Source organism: Ornithodoros turicata, chromosome 7 (genome assembly GCF_037126465.1).
Source record: "Ornithodoros turicata isolate Travis chromosome 7, ASM3712646v1, whole genome shotgun sequence".
Lineage (NCBI taxonomy): Eukaryota > Metazoa > Arthropoda > Arachnida > Ixodida > Argasidae > Ornithodoros > Ornithodoros turicata.
The window spans coordinates 57,534,816-57,552,362 of NC_088207.1; the positions used below are offsets into that span (position 1 = coordinate 57,534,816).

The 17,547-nt window shown below is 43.4% G+C and overlaps 2 protein-coding genes across 9 annotated transcripts in view; one reads left to right on the forward strand and one right to left on the reverse strand.

Annotated features, from left to right (window-relative positions):
• The window catches only part of LOC135401710 (WD repeat-containing and planar cell polarity effector protein fritz homolog), a 43,969-nt gene extending 31,931 nt beyond the window's left edge, over positions 1–12,038 (forward strand). For 3 of the 8 annotated variants that reach the window (XM_064634253.1, XM_064634250.1, XM_064634251.1), the window contains exons 2-14: positions 330–728; positions 2,227–2,324; positions 2,391–2,470; positions 2,928–3,058; positions 3,920–4,150; positions 5,100–5,184; positions 5,268–5,411; positions 6,056–6,133; positions 6,423–6,494; positions 6,612–6,884; positions 8,039–8,082; positions 9,700–9,875; positions 10,436–12,038. In XM_064634253.1, coding sequence (XP_064490323.1) covers positions 378–728; positions 2,227–2,324; positions 2,391–2,470; positions 2,928–3,058; positions 3,920–4,150; positions 5,100–5,184; positions 5,268–5,411; positions 6,056–6,133; positions 6,423–6,494; positions 6,612–6,884; positions 8,039–8,082; positions 9,700–9,875; positions 10,436–10,991 — 2,319 coding nt within the window. In that variant the 5' untranslated portion in view covers positions 330–377 and the 3' untranslated portion in view covers positions 10,992–12,038. Of the gene's footprint in view, positions 1–329; positions 729–2,226; positions 2,325–2,390; positions 2,471–2,927; positions 3,059–3,919; positions 4,151–5,099; positions 5,185–5,267; positions 5,412–6,055; positions 6,134–6,422; positions 6,495–6,611; positions 6,885–8,038; positions 8,083–9,699; positions 9,876–10,435 lie in introns of those variants that run through there. The other 5 variants (XM_064634254.1, XM_064634255.1, XM_064634249.1 and 2 more) reach the window with 3 other exon arrangements.
• Positions 12,039–12,080: 42 nt separating this feature from the next.
• On the reverse strand, positions 12,081–17,517 carry LOC135401715 (calmodulin-lysine N-methyltransferase-like). The gene is made up of 12 exons (XM_064634259.1): positions 17,363–17,517; positions 16,639–16,817; positions 16,237–16,298; positions 16,086–16,146; positions 15,943–15,997; positions 15,556–15,619; positions 14,811–14,871; positions 14,670–14,744; positions 14,542–14,605; positions 14,323–14,451; positions 13,991–14,072; positions 12,081–12,229 (listed from the first exon to the last, which is right to left on the reverse strand). Exons 1-11 carry the CDS (start codon positions 17,459–17,461, stop codon positions 13,992–13,994), a joined length of 930 nt encoding a protein of 309 aa, XP_064490329.1. The 5' UTR covers positions 17,462–17,517; the 3' UTR covers positions 12,081–12,229; position 13,991.
• Between the last annotated feature and the right edge of the window lie 30 nt (positions 17,518–17,547).

The following is a 17,547-nucleotide window of genomic DNA, read 5'->3' on the forward strand; positions in this document are numbered from 1 at the left end:
ACGGAAGGTTTCCACCAAAGCGAGAGCTTATATAGTTGTGCGAAGATCCATAACTGTTTGATTCATATTCTGTTCAATTCTATCGTTCTTCGCTCCGTATTCACTTCAGTTTTAAAATTCGCATAGCCCTAGAATCTTCTAGCTCTTAGCAAGTATAGGAGTGTGAAGATAAAATGAACATGAATTACATGGCTGCCATGCAGAGTGCCAGGTTGCAATGTTTAACTGCTTGTGGTGATCACCCTCAAATACTATGCTGTATCGTTGCAGTACCCTAGTAATACATCACTTCCAGCTATGTTTTACGATTTGAAATTGCTCCCTTCCAGCATTGTCTTTTTTGCACGTATCTCAAAATCGTCACTCGGAACTGAATCATGTCCAACTACTGCCTCACTCCTTCCTCACCTTCGAACCAGAACATGATGGTCATTCAACCAAACCACGATGTCCACAATGGGATCCGGAGAAACGACCTGCTGTCTTCGCCCCCCAAACGACCCTGCCTCGAGTCGAGGAACGTCGAAAGCATGGAGAGCAGGAGTGGCAAGCAGCCCCTGCGGGACATCACTCAGACCAGTAACTGTGTCTACGAGGAGCTGTCCTCTCCTCCCGGTACTCCCACAAAGTCCGGTCGGTCGCCGCTGTCTGATCCGGCAACTCCCACTGCCAGACTAAAGATGTTGTCGAGCTTGGCTGAGAGGCTGCCTTATGCTTGCAAGGAAAATGTGCGTGCTCAGGTTACCTAAAAAAAAAGTTTATAGTGACCTTGGAGTTTTAATTATGCCAAAATTTGTGGTAGATTCCGACTCTTATGTGAAGTACGCGGTCAGGATGTTGCGCAGAAAAGTAATGTGTACTAATCCTGCTTTACTAGCACTAACTTTAATGAAGTGGTAGTAAAATCATCGATCTACGAGGATCCAAATCCCTAACATGAATTCATTAATGTACTTTTATGATAATAAGGTGATTCCCATTGATGGGGTGCATTGACAAAGGCTCACACAGTGAAACCGGTAGCTGTTCTTTTACCGGTAATTTTTGCTTCCAAAAGAGGCAAAGCTTCCCTATCCTACAATATTAAAAGACATGGAAAGAAAAATATTGCAGCTAAAGCTCCGATAATTTGGCCACGTAATTATTGTGCGCATAAATAACAAAGTAATAAATACATACATAAAATAAATGTTGATGTGGCCCCTGACCTTTCTTTTTCTTTTCTTTTTTTAAGAATTTTATGGCAGGTTTGATTCTGTAAACGTACACAGATGCAGCTAATCTATCCCCCATACAGGAGCACTACTAAACCTGCGGGTCCTCTCTTATACGTTGCGGGCTAAGGCCTTCGGTCGGACGGAAAAATAGCAGCTGTCGGGGCTACCATCTGTGGCCAGTGATGCTGAACGAACGAGCCTTACTATTCTAGCATTGTCTGACATTTCTAGATGCAGGTGCTATTGAAGCGGTCTGTCTACATAGTTGTTACCTAGGGTCTTTTTTTTTATAATATTGTCCTAAGCTAGCCTCGTTGATAATCCTTTTTCTAGTTTGTGGTTTAGATGTAGTTTGTGTTTTGCTTCAAGTTTTGATGAAGGATATACGCATAATTTTGCTAATAAGTGTAAATAAATGACTTACACTTATATGTATCCCTTACAATAGAGCAGGTAGTACCTTTAGCGAGTGCTAAACTTTCTGACCTATTTATCTACCATCTGGAATACCTTTGAAGCTAAGCGCCTACGATTTTAGTTAAGAACATTTGCGAGCAATTGTATTGTATTGGAAATTGCATAATCGCCTATGGTTAGTCTAAACCAGGGTTCGCCGAATGGACCCAGTTTAAAAAAACCCACCCGGGTTTTTTTGGGTCCACCCGGGCTGAAAAACCCAATAAAGCCCACACGCGGGTGAAATACAGAAACGAAGGAAAAAAAAGAAAAGAATGAAAAGGGACGACTGCTTCGGAGGTTACTTTACCGTAAATTCTACAGCGTCAAACAATTATTTCTTCCAGAAACATGAAAAATAGGCGGAGGATGGCTGTTGCGTGTCATATGCAGCAGTTCGAAAAAAAAATCCCAGCACCCGAAAAACCCGAAAAAACCCACTGGGGCGGGCTTTTTTAAAAAAAAACGGGTTTTTCCGAACCCTGGTCTAAACCCAGGCTAAAAGCCTAACGACAGTACCATAAAACGACCCTTTTCTTACCCCCCTGTATAGACCCTGGAGGAAGAGCTCTCGAACCACAGTAGCAGCTCGGAAAACACTAAACCCGCCGTGAGTCGAAAGGACAAGTCCCTGGGCCTCCTTTGCCACTCGTCAGTACTCCTCACTCTCTCTGTTTGAACGACGATTTTAACTGCGTACTTCAATTCATATTTCAGCTTCCTAAGTCTGTATCCCGAGTACCCAGAACCAGACGAGAAAATCATCGTGTCTTTGGACGAGGTGGCGAAGCATTTAGGTGAGCTAAAACCTTTTCTGGTTACACAGTCAAACATGTATGGATAGGGCCTGACTTTTTCGGGTTTTATTTTTGGCCAAATTCGGGGGGTAAATATCGGGTGATATTTTTCATTTGAAAATTCGGGTGTATTCGGGTTAAATCCCGTTACGGCATATTCTGTTGTCAGGAATTCGGGTGTATTCGGGTGAATTTTTTTTGTTTAATAAAAATTTGTCTTAACATGGAACTAATGTTTAGCAATGTTATCAAACTTTATTTTAATGCACGCTTATGAGTGTGCCACGCGACCCGGATGTTTTCGGGTAGATTCGGGTTAAACCCGAATTTTACAGATTTCGTTCGGGGGGTAAATATCGGGCGGATACGGGTTTAACCCTAAAAAGTCAGGCCCTATGTATGGATGATATCGTTTTTGTTAGAGTGTGAAAAAAAAACAAAAAACATCGAATTCTAGGCGTTGAGAGGAGAAGAGTGTACGACATTGTCAACGTTTTGGAAAGCGTCGGAATGGTCACAAAGGAGGCGAAAAACAAGTACCGCTGGTTCGGGAAGGGGGCGCTCATGGAGACGCTGCCCAGACTCAAAGTAAGTTGAGCACCACCCTTTTTGAACCCTCAGTCTTAAAGGCTCTAGGCGCTTTGCTTGACACATTTTTTTTAGAACACCTTTGCTGCCTAGGAAGTGATACCAGAGTGGTACCAGTGATAAAAAGTGGATTGGCTATGCGAGTTCACTGATTAGTTTATCATTTCTCGTAATGTTAAAATTTCTGGAACTCTTTGTAACTGTTCAGAGCTCTGCGTCTGACTCAATGGATTGTATCCTTTTACTTGGATGCTTTCCAGTTTTACAGGGGTCCTCGAAAGGGTAACTGTCTGTTGTTTTGGAGGAGTGTTTAATGACTCGCTCAAGAAATAACTAGTGTAGCGCGTCTGCATTGTTCGTAGCAGATGTTTGATTTGTAGCTTTTTCGCAGTTCACGTCGCTTCGGTTTTGTGTTTCAGCACTGTTGACTGTACACTCTAAAAACACAACTTCGCCGCATAGCACATCCTTATCCAACCACCATCCCACGTGACATTGTTCTGCCCCCCGATTGGTTAAAGACTGGAGGTGTACACGTTTTTGTGACACTTATGCAGTTACATTAATTAATTGCCGCAAAAAGGAGTGCTAACAGTAATTATCATTCTGTGCAATCGTTGCCCTTCACTGTGCTATGTGGTGAAGCTTTGTTTTAAGGGTGTGGAATGCAAACTTGTTCATCGTAGCTTTTGCTAGCAGAGCATTTTTGGGAAACAATTATTATTATTGCTATTATTTATTTATTATTAGTTAGTTATTATTATTTATTATTAGTTAGTTATAGTTATTAGTTATTATTATTTTTATCGCCACGGAATGTATACAGTGCAGCCTCTGGACAAATGCGGTCTTTTTCTGCAGGCCCTTTCGGAGCGGACTAACATAGCGGCGCAGATTCACTCTGTGAAGGACTTTGAATTTACCCACTCCCTGGAAACGAGCCAGTTTTTTGCTGCAACCGAGTACAGTCCAGAACTGGTGGGCCCTATGCCTTCGTCCAGTGGGAAAAATGGTGCAGACCAGGAGATGCGAAGGGAAAAGTCAATGGGAATCATGAGCCAGCGTTTTCTCATGCTCTTCCTCACATCACCGGTACGCATAATTTTTGTAGTTGCGACTGGTTCGTGGCATTTTTAAAGTACGGCAACGCTTCACGTGGAACCCCTGACACGGTATATTGTGGACGAGTATCCACGGAAATGACGTGTACTTTTTCTTAATATTGCGAGTCTTTTTCCGACAATTTGTTTTCAGCTGAAAGTTACCAAGCAAAATGTAGCGTGGCTTAGCTGCTTTTGTACAAATAAACATCGCATGATAATATTCAGACACGGGACAACAAGAAAGCTTACATGAACCAAGGTTTCAAAACACAGCTGAGTAGTTTTATTTCGCAGACAGGGAACGCCTTCACTATAGTTAGGGCCTGACTTTTTAGGGTTAAACCCGTATCCGCCCGATATTTACCCCCCTAACGAAACCTGTAAAATTCGGGTTTAACCCGAATCTACCCGAAAACATCCGGGTCGCGTGGCACACTCATAAGCGTGCATTAAAATAAAGTTTGATAACATTTATAAACATTAGTTCCATGTTAAGACAAATTTTTATTAAACAAAAAAAAAATCACCCGAATACACCCGAATTCCTGACGACAGAATATGCCGTAATGGGATTTAACCCGAATACACCCGTATTTTCAAATGAAAAATATCACCCGATATTTACCCCCCGAATTTGGCCAAAAATAAAACCCGGAAAAGTCAGGCCCTAACTATAGTCTATGACACAATGAGACAGAACCCAGTCTATCAATCATCCCAATGTTTTACTATTTCTTAGGTGTGATCTTTATATTTTACCCGGCATTTTACCGTTTCCCGGTTGGCCTTAGTCTCGGATTTTTCAATGTGAATCTATGCCACTCGCTTGCTTGCTTTTCAACCATTCCTTCAGAATTTTCATAGTTTTGGAATTCAGCTATGGAATGATATAGGAGTACGTTTGACTCTCACGTTTACTTCTTTTATCATACCTGTAGCCCAGGACTGTGAGTCTGGACCTTGCCGCAAAAGTTCTTATCGGTGACCCCACAGTTGATAAAACTCAGTCATTAGTCTACAAAAGTAAGTATCTGCCAGTGAACTTTTTTTTTCTTTCAACGAATGAGCTTTTCTGATGTGTGTGGTTCTTTTTTAAACTGCAACAGCTAAAATTAGGAGGCTGTACGATATTGCCAATATCCTCAGCAGTCTGGGACTCATCCACAAGGTCACCGTGACAGAGGCCAGAGGTCGAAAAAGTGCTTTCAAATACGTTGGACCTAAAATTGGAGCTCTAGGGACTGATGAAGGTATTAATTTGATTTATTTATTTATTTATATACAGGGTGTTCAAGATTAAGCTTTCACTAGCACTTTATAAATAGGCGAACAAAAGAAAACTGGTGCTATTTACACAAGTAGCGTAAAGTTATCATCCGGTTTCCTGTCATCGCTGTGTTTGCGTAGCGCTCGTGAAAGCTTAATTTTGAACACCCTGTATATATATATATATACACATATATTTATTTATATCTGGTTTAATATTTATTTATTTATTCGATTGGCATCGTCATTCTTCATTGTCTGTGTTTCACAACGTTGAAAAAGAGAACATCGAATAAAAATTCATTACTCCTTCAGTGTGAGTAAAACACAGAAAGCCCTGAGAACCAAAATGGCCAAGGGGCAAAAGTGGGTCGGTCATACAGGCACTGATGAACACTGAATAATACTACTTTACGTTCAGTACTGCCTGTGATAATCTAATAACTGTCATCTTATGTCGCAATAATAATTATCTTGGCATTGATGTCTACCTTTTTACAGCTAAACATAACCTACACATAAAACATAAAACCTAACCTTTATCCTCGTCCCCCGAATTTTGAAAAAAAAAAGAAACCTGAAATGCAAAAATTATGTATTCTTGATATTTGCTCTGTGTCTCGTTCAGAGTTGCCCGAACAACCCCAGTCACGACATTCCTTGCTGCCCACGGGAGGACCAGGTAGTAAGGCTTCATGGAAAGCAGGTATTGCATGTTAATTGATCGCATTCTTCCGTAGTAACTAAGCAACAAGTGACTAATTAAGTTCCTCAAGTAGTGCAGCATTTTTGCCATATCTTTCTATGTGCTGTACTGTGATGTAACGTAATGTGTAATAATTGAGGTTTAACAGTAGAGGTGCTAAAACGAAGTTACTTTACATTGTAACTGTAGCTGTTTCTGGTTACATTTAGAAAAAATTTAACTAACTCAGTTACTATTATTACGAGCTAGCTGTAACTATACAACTTAAACCATGACTGATTGGATGCAGGAAACGAAGACTTGAAGACTTCACCGCACGACTGTTCTGCGCAGGTGCTAGAACTTTTGCAGCAAACGCAAGGTAAATTCCCGTCGCGTAAATTCACATTCGTTCCTCGTTAGCGGTTAGCTACTTCAAAAGAGTAATGCAATGCTCAAAAGCTTTACTACATTTATGTATTATTCTCATATTTCGCAGGAGAATCAAAGAGGAGGGTACTCCCAAGAACTCGAAGCGACGACCTGTCAGAATGTCGCAGAAATGGCAAGGAGCACGTCATACCGCAGCAGCGCCACATGGCACGACATGCCTCCTTCCACGACATCTGCGAGGTGGCAGAAATGGAGCATCGACGACTATACTCGTCCTCGAATGAGCATTCCCCCGACACATCTGCACAAAGTAGCGAGGCAGCGTCACCCGTTGCATGCGAGGACAAGGTTGAGAGGGCTACTGATTCGGTGCATGATGGTACGTTCTACGAAATGTTTTACATAATGTTTTCTATAATGTTAACACTTGTACATACGGTAGAATCTCGATGATACGAATTTCACGGGGCAGCGGGAAAAATTCGTATAATCCGAAATCTGTATCAAAAGAATTAAACCAAAATAAAAATTGAGGCAAGAAAATGAAAGAGGTCGGTCATAATAGTACTGTTGTGTCTTCGTTTTTGGCCAGTGCTGTCGGGCCGTGTAATCCCTTCGATCCTATCTCCACCACTACCACCAAAGGGAGAGTCGTTGCTTGCATTGCACAACAGGACGAGTTAAGTTCCTTCTCCGGGTGGGCCCTGAAATGATGGGATGATCCGTAGCCCGAATCCCGGATTGTACCGACACCTTGCTTGAAGAACGGACTCTCAGGCGAAGTCAATAGACAAACTACTACTATTTACATTTATTTACGACATATGGTGGCAAGTCGGCAACCGACAATCAGCCCCAGTGGTCAAGAAGTGTCTCCTTTTAACGGCCTCACCTCCTTCACCAATCGGAGAATTAGAAACTGACGTCAAGGTTTACACGAGAACGTGAGCTGATACGGAAAACTTTCGTTTTCAGACATAGCTTTCTCCGAAGTGGGTAACAGAGGCTTACACGGTGAAAGTTAATTAACGGCAGGATTATGTGTTTGCTCCGTTACGTGCCTAACATGATGTAAGAGAGTTCGTGGTGAGGATCTCCCTCCCTCCTCAAAAGGAGGAGCAGTATGACTGGCGCGCTCTCGTGTCACGGGGGAACGACCTCTGTCGCCTCCTTGACTCGTTCGTATCATCCGTAAAGGCAAGATAACACGGCCATGTCATCCGAACTGTAATACATGGGAAGAATAGGCATTCCGGATAATTAGTATCATCCTTGATCGTATCATTGAGATTCTACTGTATGTGTAAATGATGTATACAATCTGCAATGTCCATAATTTAGAAACTAATGTAAACGCAGTGTACATTATTAAAAGATTTGCATAAATTTGCGCGTAATGTAAGGTAGTGTACACATGTACGAACAATGACACTGCCAATAATGTACACGATGTTTTAGATATTTATTATGTAATGTAAGATACGCATGCCATGCAGCAGTGTATGATTCTGTATGTATCTTGCGTTCTGGTAGGTGTAGCAGTTCCTGAAACAAGTCCTGCTGTGCATGTGTCCAAGGTGAGCTTGCATTTTTAAGCCAGCATTGTGCAGCGTGTTAGTCGCGAAATAATGAAATATATTAGAGCTGCACGAATATTCGAAACTTCGAATTCGAATCGAATAGGTATTCGAACAGTACTTGCAGTATTCTCAGTTTTCAAATATTTTTTGAATACATATACTGAAATGAGGTTTCGCATCAGCACATTGCTTTCGTGTCACCATTGTGAATGAGACCGAGGCAGTCAGAAAAATTTGTGCGTAGTGAAACGTGTTGTGCAGGCGGAGAAGCGACACGTTGTATTTTATGCCGACCGAAAACGTAATCAGCTCGATCGTCATCACGTTTCGGATGGTGGCCCCCATGTTTCGAATCTATATTGGTGTCAATGGGAAGTGGATAGCAAACCGAAAGCGGGAGCACTTTTGCTATGTTGGTAGGGGATATGGAGACGTTGTATGGGCTACCTCCAAGTCCACTGGAAATAACCGAAAGTGTTGCAAAAATGATTGCAATCAATCACGACCTGTCGTCTGCTGTTAAAGACTGCGGATTTGATAAAGCTTTCCCGGATTACGCCCTACCCTCGAGAACAGCCCTCCCTCGGGTTACTATAGCAAAGCGAAGGAAGAAATTACAAAGAGCATTGTGGAAAGACTTTGAAGGTGGCATGGAAAGTTTCTCGTTAACACGTAGTAGCCACATCGGAGTTAAGTGGCTCCAACCTGCCCACGTGTAGACAAACTAGTTCTTTTTTTCATGGTATGTAATCCTCGTTTCATATCTTTTAATCCTTATACCATGGAATTTAATTATCTTGTTGCCACTTTTAATCCTCGTGCGGTGGAATTTAATCCTAATATCACTGCTTTTAATCCTTGTACCGTGGGATTCAATCCCAAGTTCTAGCATCCTTTCTGGGTTCACTTCGTGGGTTTCCAGGCAATAAAAAGGAAAGAAAATAGTTTCGCCCCTATTAAAAGATACGAAATGAGGACTAACTAACCATGGAACAAACTGTAGCTCTTCTGCATGGCAACTTGTAGTTGTGCTCACAGTGTGTTGGGTCCACACGAAGCGCACTCCCACAAGTGGTTAGGTGGTTTTCTGCCATTACATTATCAGTTGTAATAGGTCCTGCTCTACAATGCAAATTATAGGTGCCAATAAATGTATTCACAACTTCTAGAGTTTCTGGCACTAACAGTGGGAAATATTTGCAGTTTGTAAAAAGTACAAATGCAAACAAATAAACCAAAGGATGTATGTACAACCAACAATGTAATGTGTGTTGCAATATCTGAAGTGGGTGTGCTTCTTTTTCTTACGATACTCCATTCTGACTGAAAAGCTGTAGGCTTCTACAATAGGAACAGCAGTTACCCAATGGGCACAAAGTGAGAATTTTTTTAAAGTGAGATCTTCAAAATATTTGCATTGGGCTTTTTGGGAATATATTCTAATTCGATTTCGAAATTTTGCTATTTGCGCAGCTCTAGTAATTAGTGCACCGAGCCATGACTGTTGTGCTGTTTGCTGAAAAATGGTGTGCACTTCATGACTAACTGTCTCGTCTATCTCTTCAACACATTTTCGTCAGTGCAATCTCATTTTGGGTACAATTTTTCCCTCAGGAGGGTACGCCTGCGACGGTGGCATCTCACGTAATCACACTCTCCGAGGAACAGTACAACAGCCTACTGCAGTCACTTAATCTGCCTGTTCACTCTAAACCGGTCATCAGCATTCAGCAGGAGAAAACTCCGAAGGAACCACAGCAGAACGATGTTGGAACTCCAAACAGTTTGCAGTAAGTTCTTTAAAGGAGAGGAATGCTGATGCTGCAAATGCTGCTCTTAATGCCTTTACAAAGTAATAGAGTCGAAACAGACAACTTTCCTAGCAGCACAGATAATTTTACTCGAGCAAATGTGCATGTCGCATCATGTATGGCTTTTTGAAAACATCGACCACTAGAAAATTGAATTGGAATTCTGAAGCAGAAATGCTGATTACATGCTTCGTTACTTCATTATAATGCTCATGATTACCATGCAGAATATTTCAATTGTTAGTAGTTTCCAAATTTTGTACTCCATTGTACCAAATCAACAAATTATACAGCCAGGGTTGAGTCAGCTGCTCAAGCTAGCATCACCGCAAAACCAAAACTGGCGTGCTCGTGTAGTTCTGTTCTCCTTGTTTACACCAAGACCTACAAGGATCTAAAGAACTAAAACCCAATTATAATCCCCTATTATAACCCAAAGACCAGGCTGGCCTGAAAATACGGGGCTTGCATTTGGTCACAAAACTCTGCACAGATTCATTCCCGGTACAGTCGCCTCATTTTTTTTGTTTACTTCTCAGAACCTGGGCCCAGAAACCGGCGGAAACCCCGTCCCCCCTGCAGACCCCAACACTCCGGCTACCCGGCTGGTTCCTAGAAAACCAGAGAGAGCAGAGTCCCGTGGTCTCTACCGTACCAACGGCGAGCATTGCTAGGAAACTCACCTACGAAACTCCGACCATCCAGGCGCTGGATCCAGCGGAGGGCTACCTGAGCACGGCGGCGGAGTCCGAAGCGGGAAAGCTCCCCACCACGACGGTGGCCGTGCAGCCTCCTTTGACTCCAAACTACTACGCCTGCTTCTACAGCGCGCAACCCACCACCCCCGAGGTCGTCGTCGCCACGTCGTCTCCCCAGTTGCCCGTGTTCTCCCCGTCCGGATGCCTGCTGACGTTGTCTCCGGTCATCGTCAGCGGCCGATCCGCGACGGCGAACGGAAGCTTGCCGACCATAACGCTGCCGCACGGGACGCGTCTCCTCACCAATCCCACGCAACGCGGCGGCGGTCAGTGCGACGTTCTCTGCGTCGCGGAGAAAAAGGGAACCGCCGCTAGGCGGCTGGCTCTCACCAAGTGATGGCGGGACGTTTTGAATAGTTTCTTTTCATTCCTGTCGTAGGTTATTATTATTACGCGCCCCAGTCGTAGCTGTTTCGACGTCGCGAGGACAGTCAGTAATCGTACCGATCGTAAAATGCGCGCGAAATTTAACTAGGGTGTCGACGACCGCGAGGACACTAAGTGCGGTTGTTGTGCAGTTTAGTCAGTCACGTTCTCGAGTTGTTCAGCGCCATCTTGTTTTCGCAAAGCGAAGGACTCTGGTGTGCATATTTTCCGTTTATTTTTTCTTCGGTTTGTTGGGTGTCCTGACAGTTTTCACAAATTGTTCGTAATTATTGTGCCGTTTTTCGTTTTATTGTGTTTGTGTGTGCATGTTGACCAGCGGATGTTGCTGGTGGTTGATTTAGGCTTTTCTGAGCAGTTGATCAGCACTGCTCGTGTCGCCCGTCACACGAACTGGCGTCGTTGGAAATGCCTTTTTAGTCAATGTGTTGCAATCGTAGCGTTACGGTGGAGGCACGTTCGTAGCTTTATGTATCTCGGGGTTTCTTCTCTTGGGATGTCTGGTTTCCAAGTAAAAACTACTGGAGGTGAACCTCCTTGCTCTCTACTCTCATCCGAGAAGAATTCAAAGAATGTTGCTTGCCAAATATTCGACGTGCTTTTGCTAGGGGGCCATCTTGATGCCGAATATGGACTTTACGGGCTCGCGCGGCATGAAGGTCGGTGTTGTAAATCCAGGTATCTCGTGCAGTTTTTACCCGTGTCTTGTACGCTTATTTCCTTTCGCAAATTACAGCGGTATACACGTTCCACAAATTCCTCGAATACCTTGTCGTACCTGGTACCCACGATTGCATGGATTGTCTTTCAGTTGGACATCCCAGTCTCCGGTGTCTCCTTTTAGCAGTGATTGGCATGGAATTTGCGTAGTCTGTTGTATTTAATGCTACATCTGTATATAGCAGCATTTGTTTTATTGTCCGATGCCCTAAGTTGCAGTTCTTCCGCCTCATTCCATAAAATACGCAATTGTGTTGCAATAAATGTGGCGACTCTCGCATATATTGAAGAAGGTCAAAGGTATCATGAGTGAAACTGAACGCTGTAGAAAATAGGCATTTTTATTTACAATTTTTTTTTAAACGTGGTCCAATGCCTCTTTCATGGCGATGTATGGGTGGAACAGGTGGTTTTCCGAAGTGAGATTCGTACGTAAATGTACATAAATTACATCGAGCTCCCGGCAGCAACCTGGAAATAGGAATGGAAAAACAAGGTGGCATGATTTTAAATGAGGTGATATCCTCTAAAACGAAACAAACATTTAACGTTTCTTGCTGTATCAATGGCATCATCGATGACTACATTACTAGTCATTACCTATTATACTTAGTATGTACCTTTATGGCTACACATTGATTCATCAACGTCCTCACTTAATTTCCAAGAAAAGATGTTGAGATAATAGTGAGTTTTAGTGAACTGTTTTCCCTCAAAAACAGCTCGCGAACGGTTTCGTGGATGACGAATGAGAAGAGGTGACTCGGAACGTAATAATCTGATTGGTTTGTGGCAAAAACCGTTTGAGGAAAAAGGGTCCACTAAACCTCGCTACTATTCATATAAGCTAACCTTTCAGACAGACTGCTGTGGTGTCGTTCATTGTCGTAGTACTCTCACTACGTGTCGCCACAAATTATTATTATTATTATTATCTTTGGATTCCCACATACACGGGATTCTCGGTGGAGTCCCCCTTAAAATATTGCTGAACACTCGCTTGTTGTGTACTCTATTTTAAATGTACTGCTTCGGAACTGCTACCACCTGCTGTATATGGCCTGAAACATAAACTCAACGGACCAAATTGACCGGTTTTTGCCCCGTGATCGATCCCCACCAACTGGAGCATAGGTGCGCATTTTCCTGCGGCCTCACTCATCCTCACCTCACGAAGCACAGACTTTATTGGCCTCACTCACCCTCACCAAAGTTTCCTCACCAGTAACTAAACCTCAGTCGCCCTCACCCTCACATTCCATTTTAAATTTTGCCCTCACAAACCTCACCTCAGGGCATCGGGATCCCGAGAGGCCTCACCATCCTCATCCTCACATGCCTTCACCTCATGAGGGTCCTCATCCTCACGTGTCCTCACCTCATGAGGGCCCTCAAGTCCTCACGTGTCCTCACCTCATGAGGGCCCTCATGGCCTCACGTACCTTCTTCTCATGAGGACCCTCATGGCCTCACGACCCCTCATCCTCACGAGCCCTCGCCTCGTGAATACCCTCATGGCCTAACGTGTCTTCAAGTCACTAGGAGGCACATGAGCCTCAAAAGAACTTTCCGTCATGTTCACATGACACGTCGGCGTTAACTACTGTGTCGGTAGTTGGTACTAATGATACTGCGCGGCATTAAACTGTTTATAGGGTTTCGCGCTGTGCTTGGATAAATTTGGTAACAGTTGTTACTGTCACAGTGAGGTTTAACGTTAGTGTTTGGCATCTGCAAAGAGGAGACAGAACCCATCACCTCATCCGTGAGGCCCCTCACGAAAGGCCTCATGGCCTCATTCGTGAGGTCCCTCACGAAAGGCCTCACGGCCTCATCCGTGAGGTTCCTCACGAGAGGCCTCACGACCTCATCCGTGAGGCTCCTCACGGAATACGTTGTACCCTCACGTGTTGATGGCCTCACGACGACTGGCCTCATGAGGGCCCTCACGGTGGGCCTCATGAGGGCAATGCCTCACGACTCTCCTCGTGAGGAACATTAAGCGTGGTCTGGCCTCACTCACCCTCACCTCATCCTCGTGAGGTGAGGGTGAGGCGTCTTCATGAGGGTCCTCATGAGTGAGGACGCCCAGCTATGAACTGGAGTTGGACTCTATTGAGCTCTCGTTGGTTGGTGATGAAGTTGATACATCTGGGTGCAGTGTAACGTACAAAGTGTGCAACAGCAGAGGTTCCTAGTAAGCACAAAAGTTGTGGCACTTGCAAAGCTTACCTCATGTGAGAAGTTTCCTTAGGATCAGCATCTGGGGATAGTGCAGGTTGGCATCATATGTGTCCGGCCTCTCATGCTGGTACTGAATGGGAAAGAAAGGACAAGACGACTTAACGCTTTAGGGTTTTTTTTTTCCCCCTGTAGTTTGAATTTTCTCAGCAGCTCATTTTGCAAAATTGTACGGGGAGAAAGTACGAGGAAGAGAAAAAAAAAAATGCGGTACAAATTCGAGGACGTCGGCCATACCCTAACATGAGCCGCCTCTGACAACTTGAAATGTATTTCAAGCTGACATTTTTACTAAAAAAAAAAAACGCAGCGATAATACGTGCCCTGGCATGCAGTTCCCAAACGCAGGTATCATAAGCCATCAGGATTTCCACAAAGAACTTGTGTTGAGCGAGCTCCACAAATTGCTGGAATGATTTCCCACGGGTGGGTGCCAGGATAACTGCAAGGCCCTAAAAAGTCCAACAGTTAACGTCGGTCTGTCCATCACTTTATTACACGTGATTGATTGATTGATTATTTAAAAGAAAACACATGCATACCTTGTCGCTAAGCAATTTCCATATAGTGTTCACCAGGGGTTGCCGACCATCGTCAAAAAACAAGCTGTACGTGGACGAAACAACGTTGAGATCGCTGGAAAAACAGCGCTTACCAGTCCGTAGCTTACCAGTCAGCGGAGATGATGACATCGAATCTTGCCAGCAAGTCGCTGATGTCGTCATCTTCGTCCCATCGTATCCGTCTGCAATGCATACGTTGACAAATACGTACACGCGTGTACGAAAACACGCGAGCGTGTGCAACGTACCTCGTAACAACATTACAGTTGTCTAGGCAGCTGAGGTTGCGTTCCAAGATTACTTGAACATCTCAACAATGGTAGTCAAGGAGATTACAAACTTTTCAAAACCACAACAACAACAAAGCTAAATGTGACAAAAAACATACCGTAATTTCACGCGTATAAGCCGCACCGCAGATAAGCCGCAGGACACGTTTTTTGGGACGTTTTGAAAATTTTCTGGCAGATAAGCCGCACCCGCAGATAAGCCGCGGGCAATACGAGACGACTGATTTGTGCGACGAAGGAGACCATAGAGAAGGCCATAAACCCTGTGGTCCATATTTCGGGATCAGCACAGTGTACAACAGAGGAGGTCAGTTCTGGAGTTCTACCAAGATCGGATTGTGCCCTTGTCGGGTGTTTTTCGTGGACTGATGGGTCAGTGATCTTCCAGAAGACGTGAATCACTGTCACCACTTTCCTTAAAGCTGCTTGGGGGAATGCACCAGGAAGATCAATCTACTCGAATGTGGACCCGTCCCTGTTACGCACTGTTCGTGCATCGGCAGGACAGTGCTGTTCCAGAGACACTGTCGGCCCTTTCGTTAAAATCGGCGTATGGGGAAAATACCAGAAAAAAAGTAGTCATCAGATAAGCCGCACCGGTGGATAAGCCGCAGGGCGCCCGTGAGAAAAAAAAAATCGCGCATAAGCCGCGGATAATACGCGTGAAAATACGGTAATTTTACATCACAAAGTAACAAGATACTTTGAATGGATTTGTTATTTCCATCGGTGAGGAACGTCTCCCTTGCTTTTGTTGTAGCTGCCACCTAAACCAAAATGGATAATGTGCTTTATTATCCCCAGCATTATCAAGAACTGATATTGAAGATAGTGAAAGCAAGCAACTGAATCTATCAACTGGAAGAGGATGATGTCAGAGACTGCTGCAAGATCTTAAAAGGTTATCTTAAGTATGGAGGACTGAAGTGGCAACAAAAAAATTAGTATCAAGGTCAGTAGTGGAAAACAAACTGCAGCAATATAAAAATGCTTCTTACTAGTCATGTGTATGATTTTTTTCCCCCTGTATGTTTTTATACCTGTTTCTTTTTTTTTTTCCTGCTATCAATTAAATTTGTAAAAAGCTTACCACAAAGCCCGCCAAGCATGTCATGCCTCCGCCCAATTCACATACACTTTTATCACTGCAATCAAAAAGGAAAACTTGGCAATGTAAATTATTGATTTTATACATGCAATGGAGCAAGAAATGTAAACTGAAGAAGTACTTACACAAAAATTTCTTTATTTTTCATACAATAATATGCCAGGACTTCTTCGGATGGCCATATGCCTGAAGTGCATCAATACATATATTGAGTGTTTCATTAATAATAAAAAAATCAAATAAAATTGGTAAATATGTCACCCTTGCTTTACTCACAGACATTTCCTGTGTTGTCGAAGCCCTTCACGTCTTTGAGTGAAATTCTGTCTGGGAGTGCTCTGGAGTGCAGAATAATAATACAATAGTACACGTGTGAATCCGTGTTCAGTTTAATGTTATTAAGGAGACAGCTTTGTAGAACTGCCGAAGGCTCTATATAAACCTATTGGTATATTTAAATGCATTTGGCCAATTTTTTTGTTAATTTATTTGCTTGTTTAAGTATATGGTTTAGTTGTCTTTTGATGTCCCATTGATGTAAGCTTTTCTACAGGTTCCCTTATTCTGCAGTACTTACTTTTAGAGACATGCAGTACAAATCAATATATTAGTGATGTACACCGCTACTGGAGCAGTTATTCCGATTAAAAGGAAAAGCAAACGTTATTCTAAGCTCACCTAATTTTAAGGCTGAACTGTGGTTCTTTGAGGCAGGTGACTTCATACCAAGTCCCATCATCGTTTTCGTCACCTTTCTGCCTCTCTGTTGGTGTGATTTGAAGCAGTCCAAATGACGAAAACCTTCTTACTGAACCAAAAAACAGGTCTGCTTGGCTTACTCTGCCTTCGTGTAACGCCTGCAATAAGAACATACGTCACACTTTTTATTTATTTATCTATTACGATACTGAGGGTTCCTGTCAGAATCGACTGTGATATTCGAATATGTGCATAAAAGATCGGTGTTCGAAACAGCGGCTGTTCAAAAACTCGTGTCTACAACACATAGTATGTTCCACAGTGGGATTTCATGCAGAAAATATAGCCACAGCGGATCAAAACATCAAAACAAGCGCGGAACATGAGTGAATGGCGCTTCTCCTATGCCACACTGCCAAGAAGGGAAGGGTTGCTGTATGCATGCAGATACCTCATCACCAGGCCTTCACAATACCATTTAAAAGAAACAGAACGCGTTATTTTTTTTCGCGTCACCAAATGATAGATTACGCAACATGCGGTTGCAATATGTGCAGCTGACCAGCAATCCTACACTGCATATTCATCTGCGCGAGTGAGTGCAACAGTAAACGGGCGGCCCGCATTTTATGTAACCAGTCTCAGATCCGAACTAAACTGTGAACTGAACTGATGAAAGAATCCCATTAGCATGCTCACTCACTTTTGCGAGCATCTTCCAACGCATTTTTGCAACCGAGGAACCAAACTTGCCCTTTGCTGTGCACGGTTTTGCATTTTTCTTTCGGATGTCTGCTGCCATTTTCTGCGGACACAGTGTTGCCGAACTGCTTCGCTGCTTCAGGAGGCCCACGTGGGACAGGAGCGTCAGAAGAACGATAAAAGCCG

Bases quoted from the DNA above. Each gene is read 5' to 3' on its own strand.
- LOC135401715 (XM_064634259.1), bottom strand. From the start codon at position 17,461: ATGGCAGCAGACATCCGAAAGAAAAATGCAAAACCGTGCACAGCAAAG. The intron at 15,998-16,085 runs GTAAGTACTTCT...TTTTGATTGCAG, and splicing joins AAAAATAAAGAAATTTTTGT to TGATAAAAGTGTATGTGAAT. The intron at 14,745-14,810 runs GTACGTTGCACA...TATGCATTGCAG, and splicing joins AACTGTAATGTTGTTACGAG to ACGGATACGATGGGACGAAG.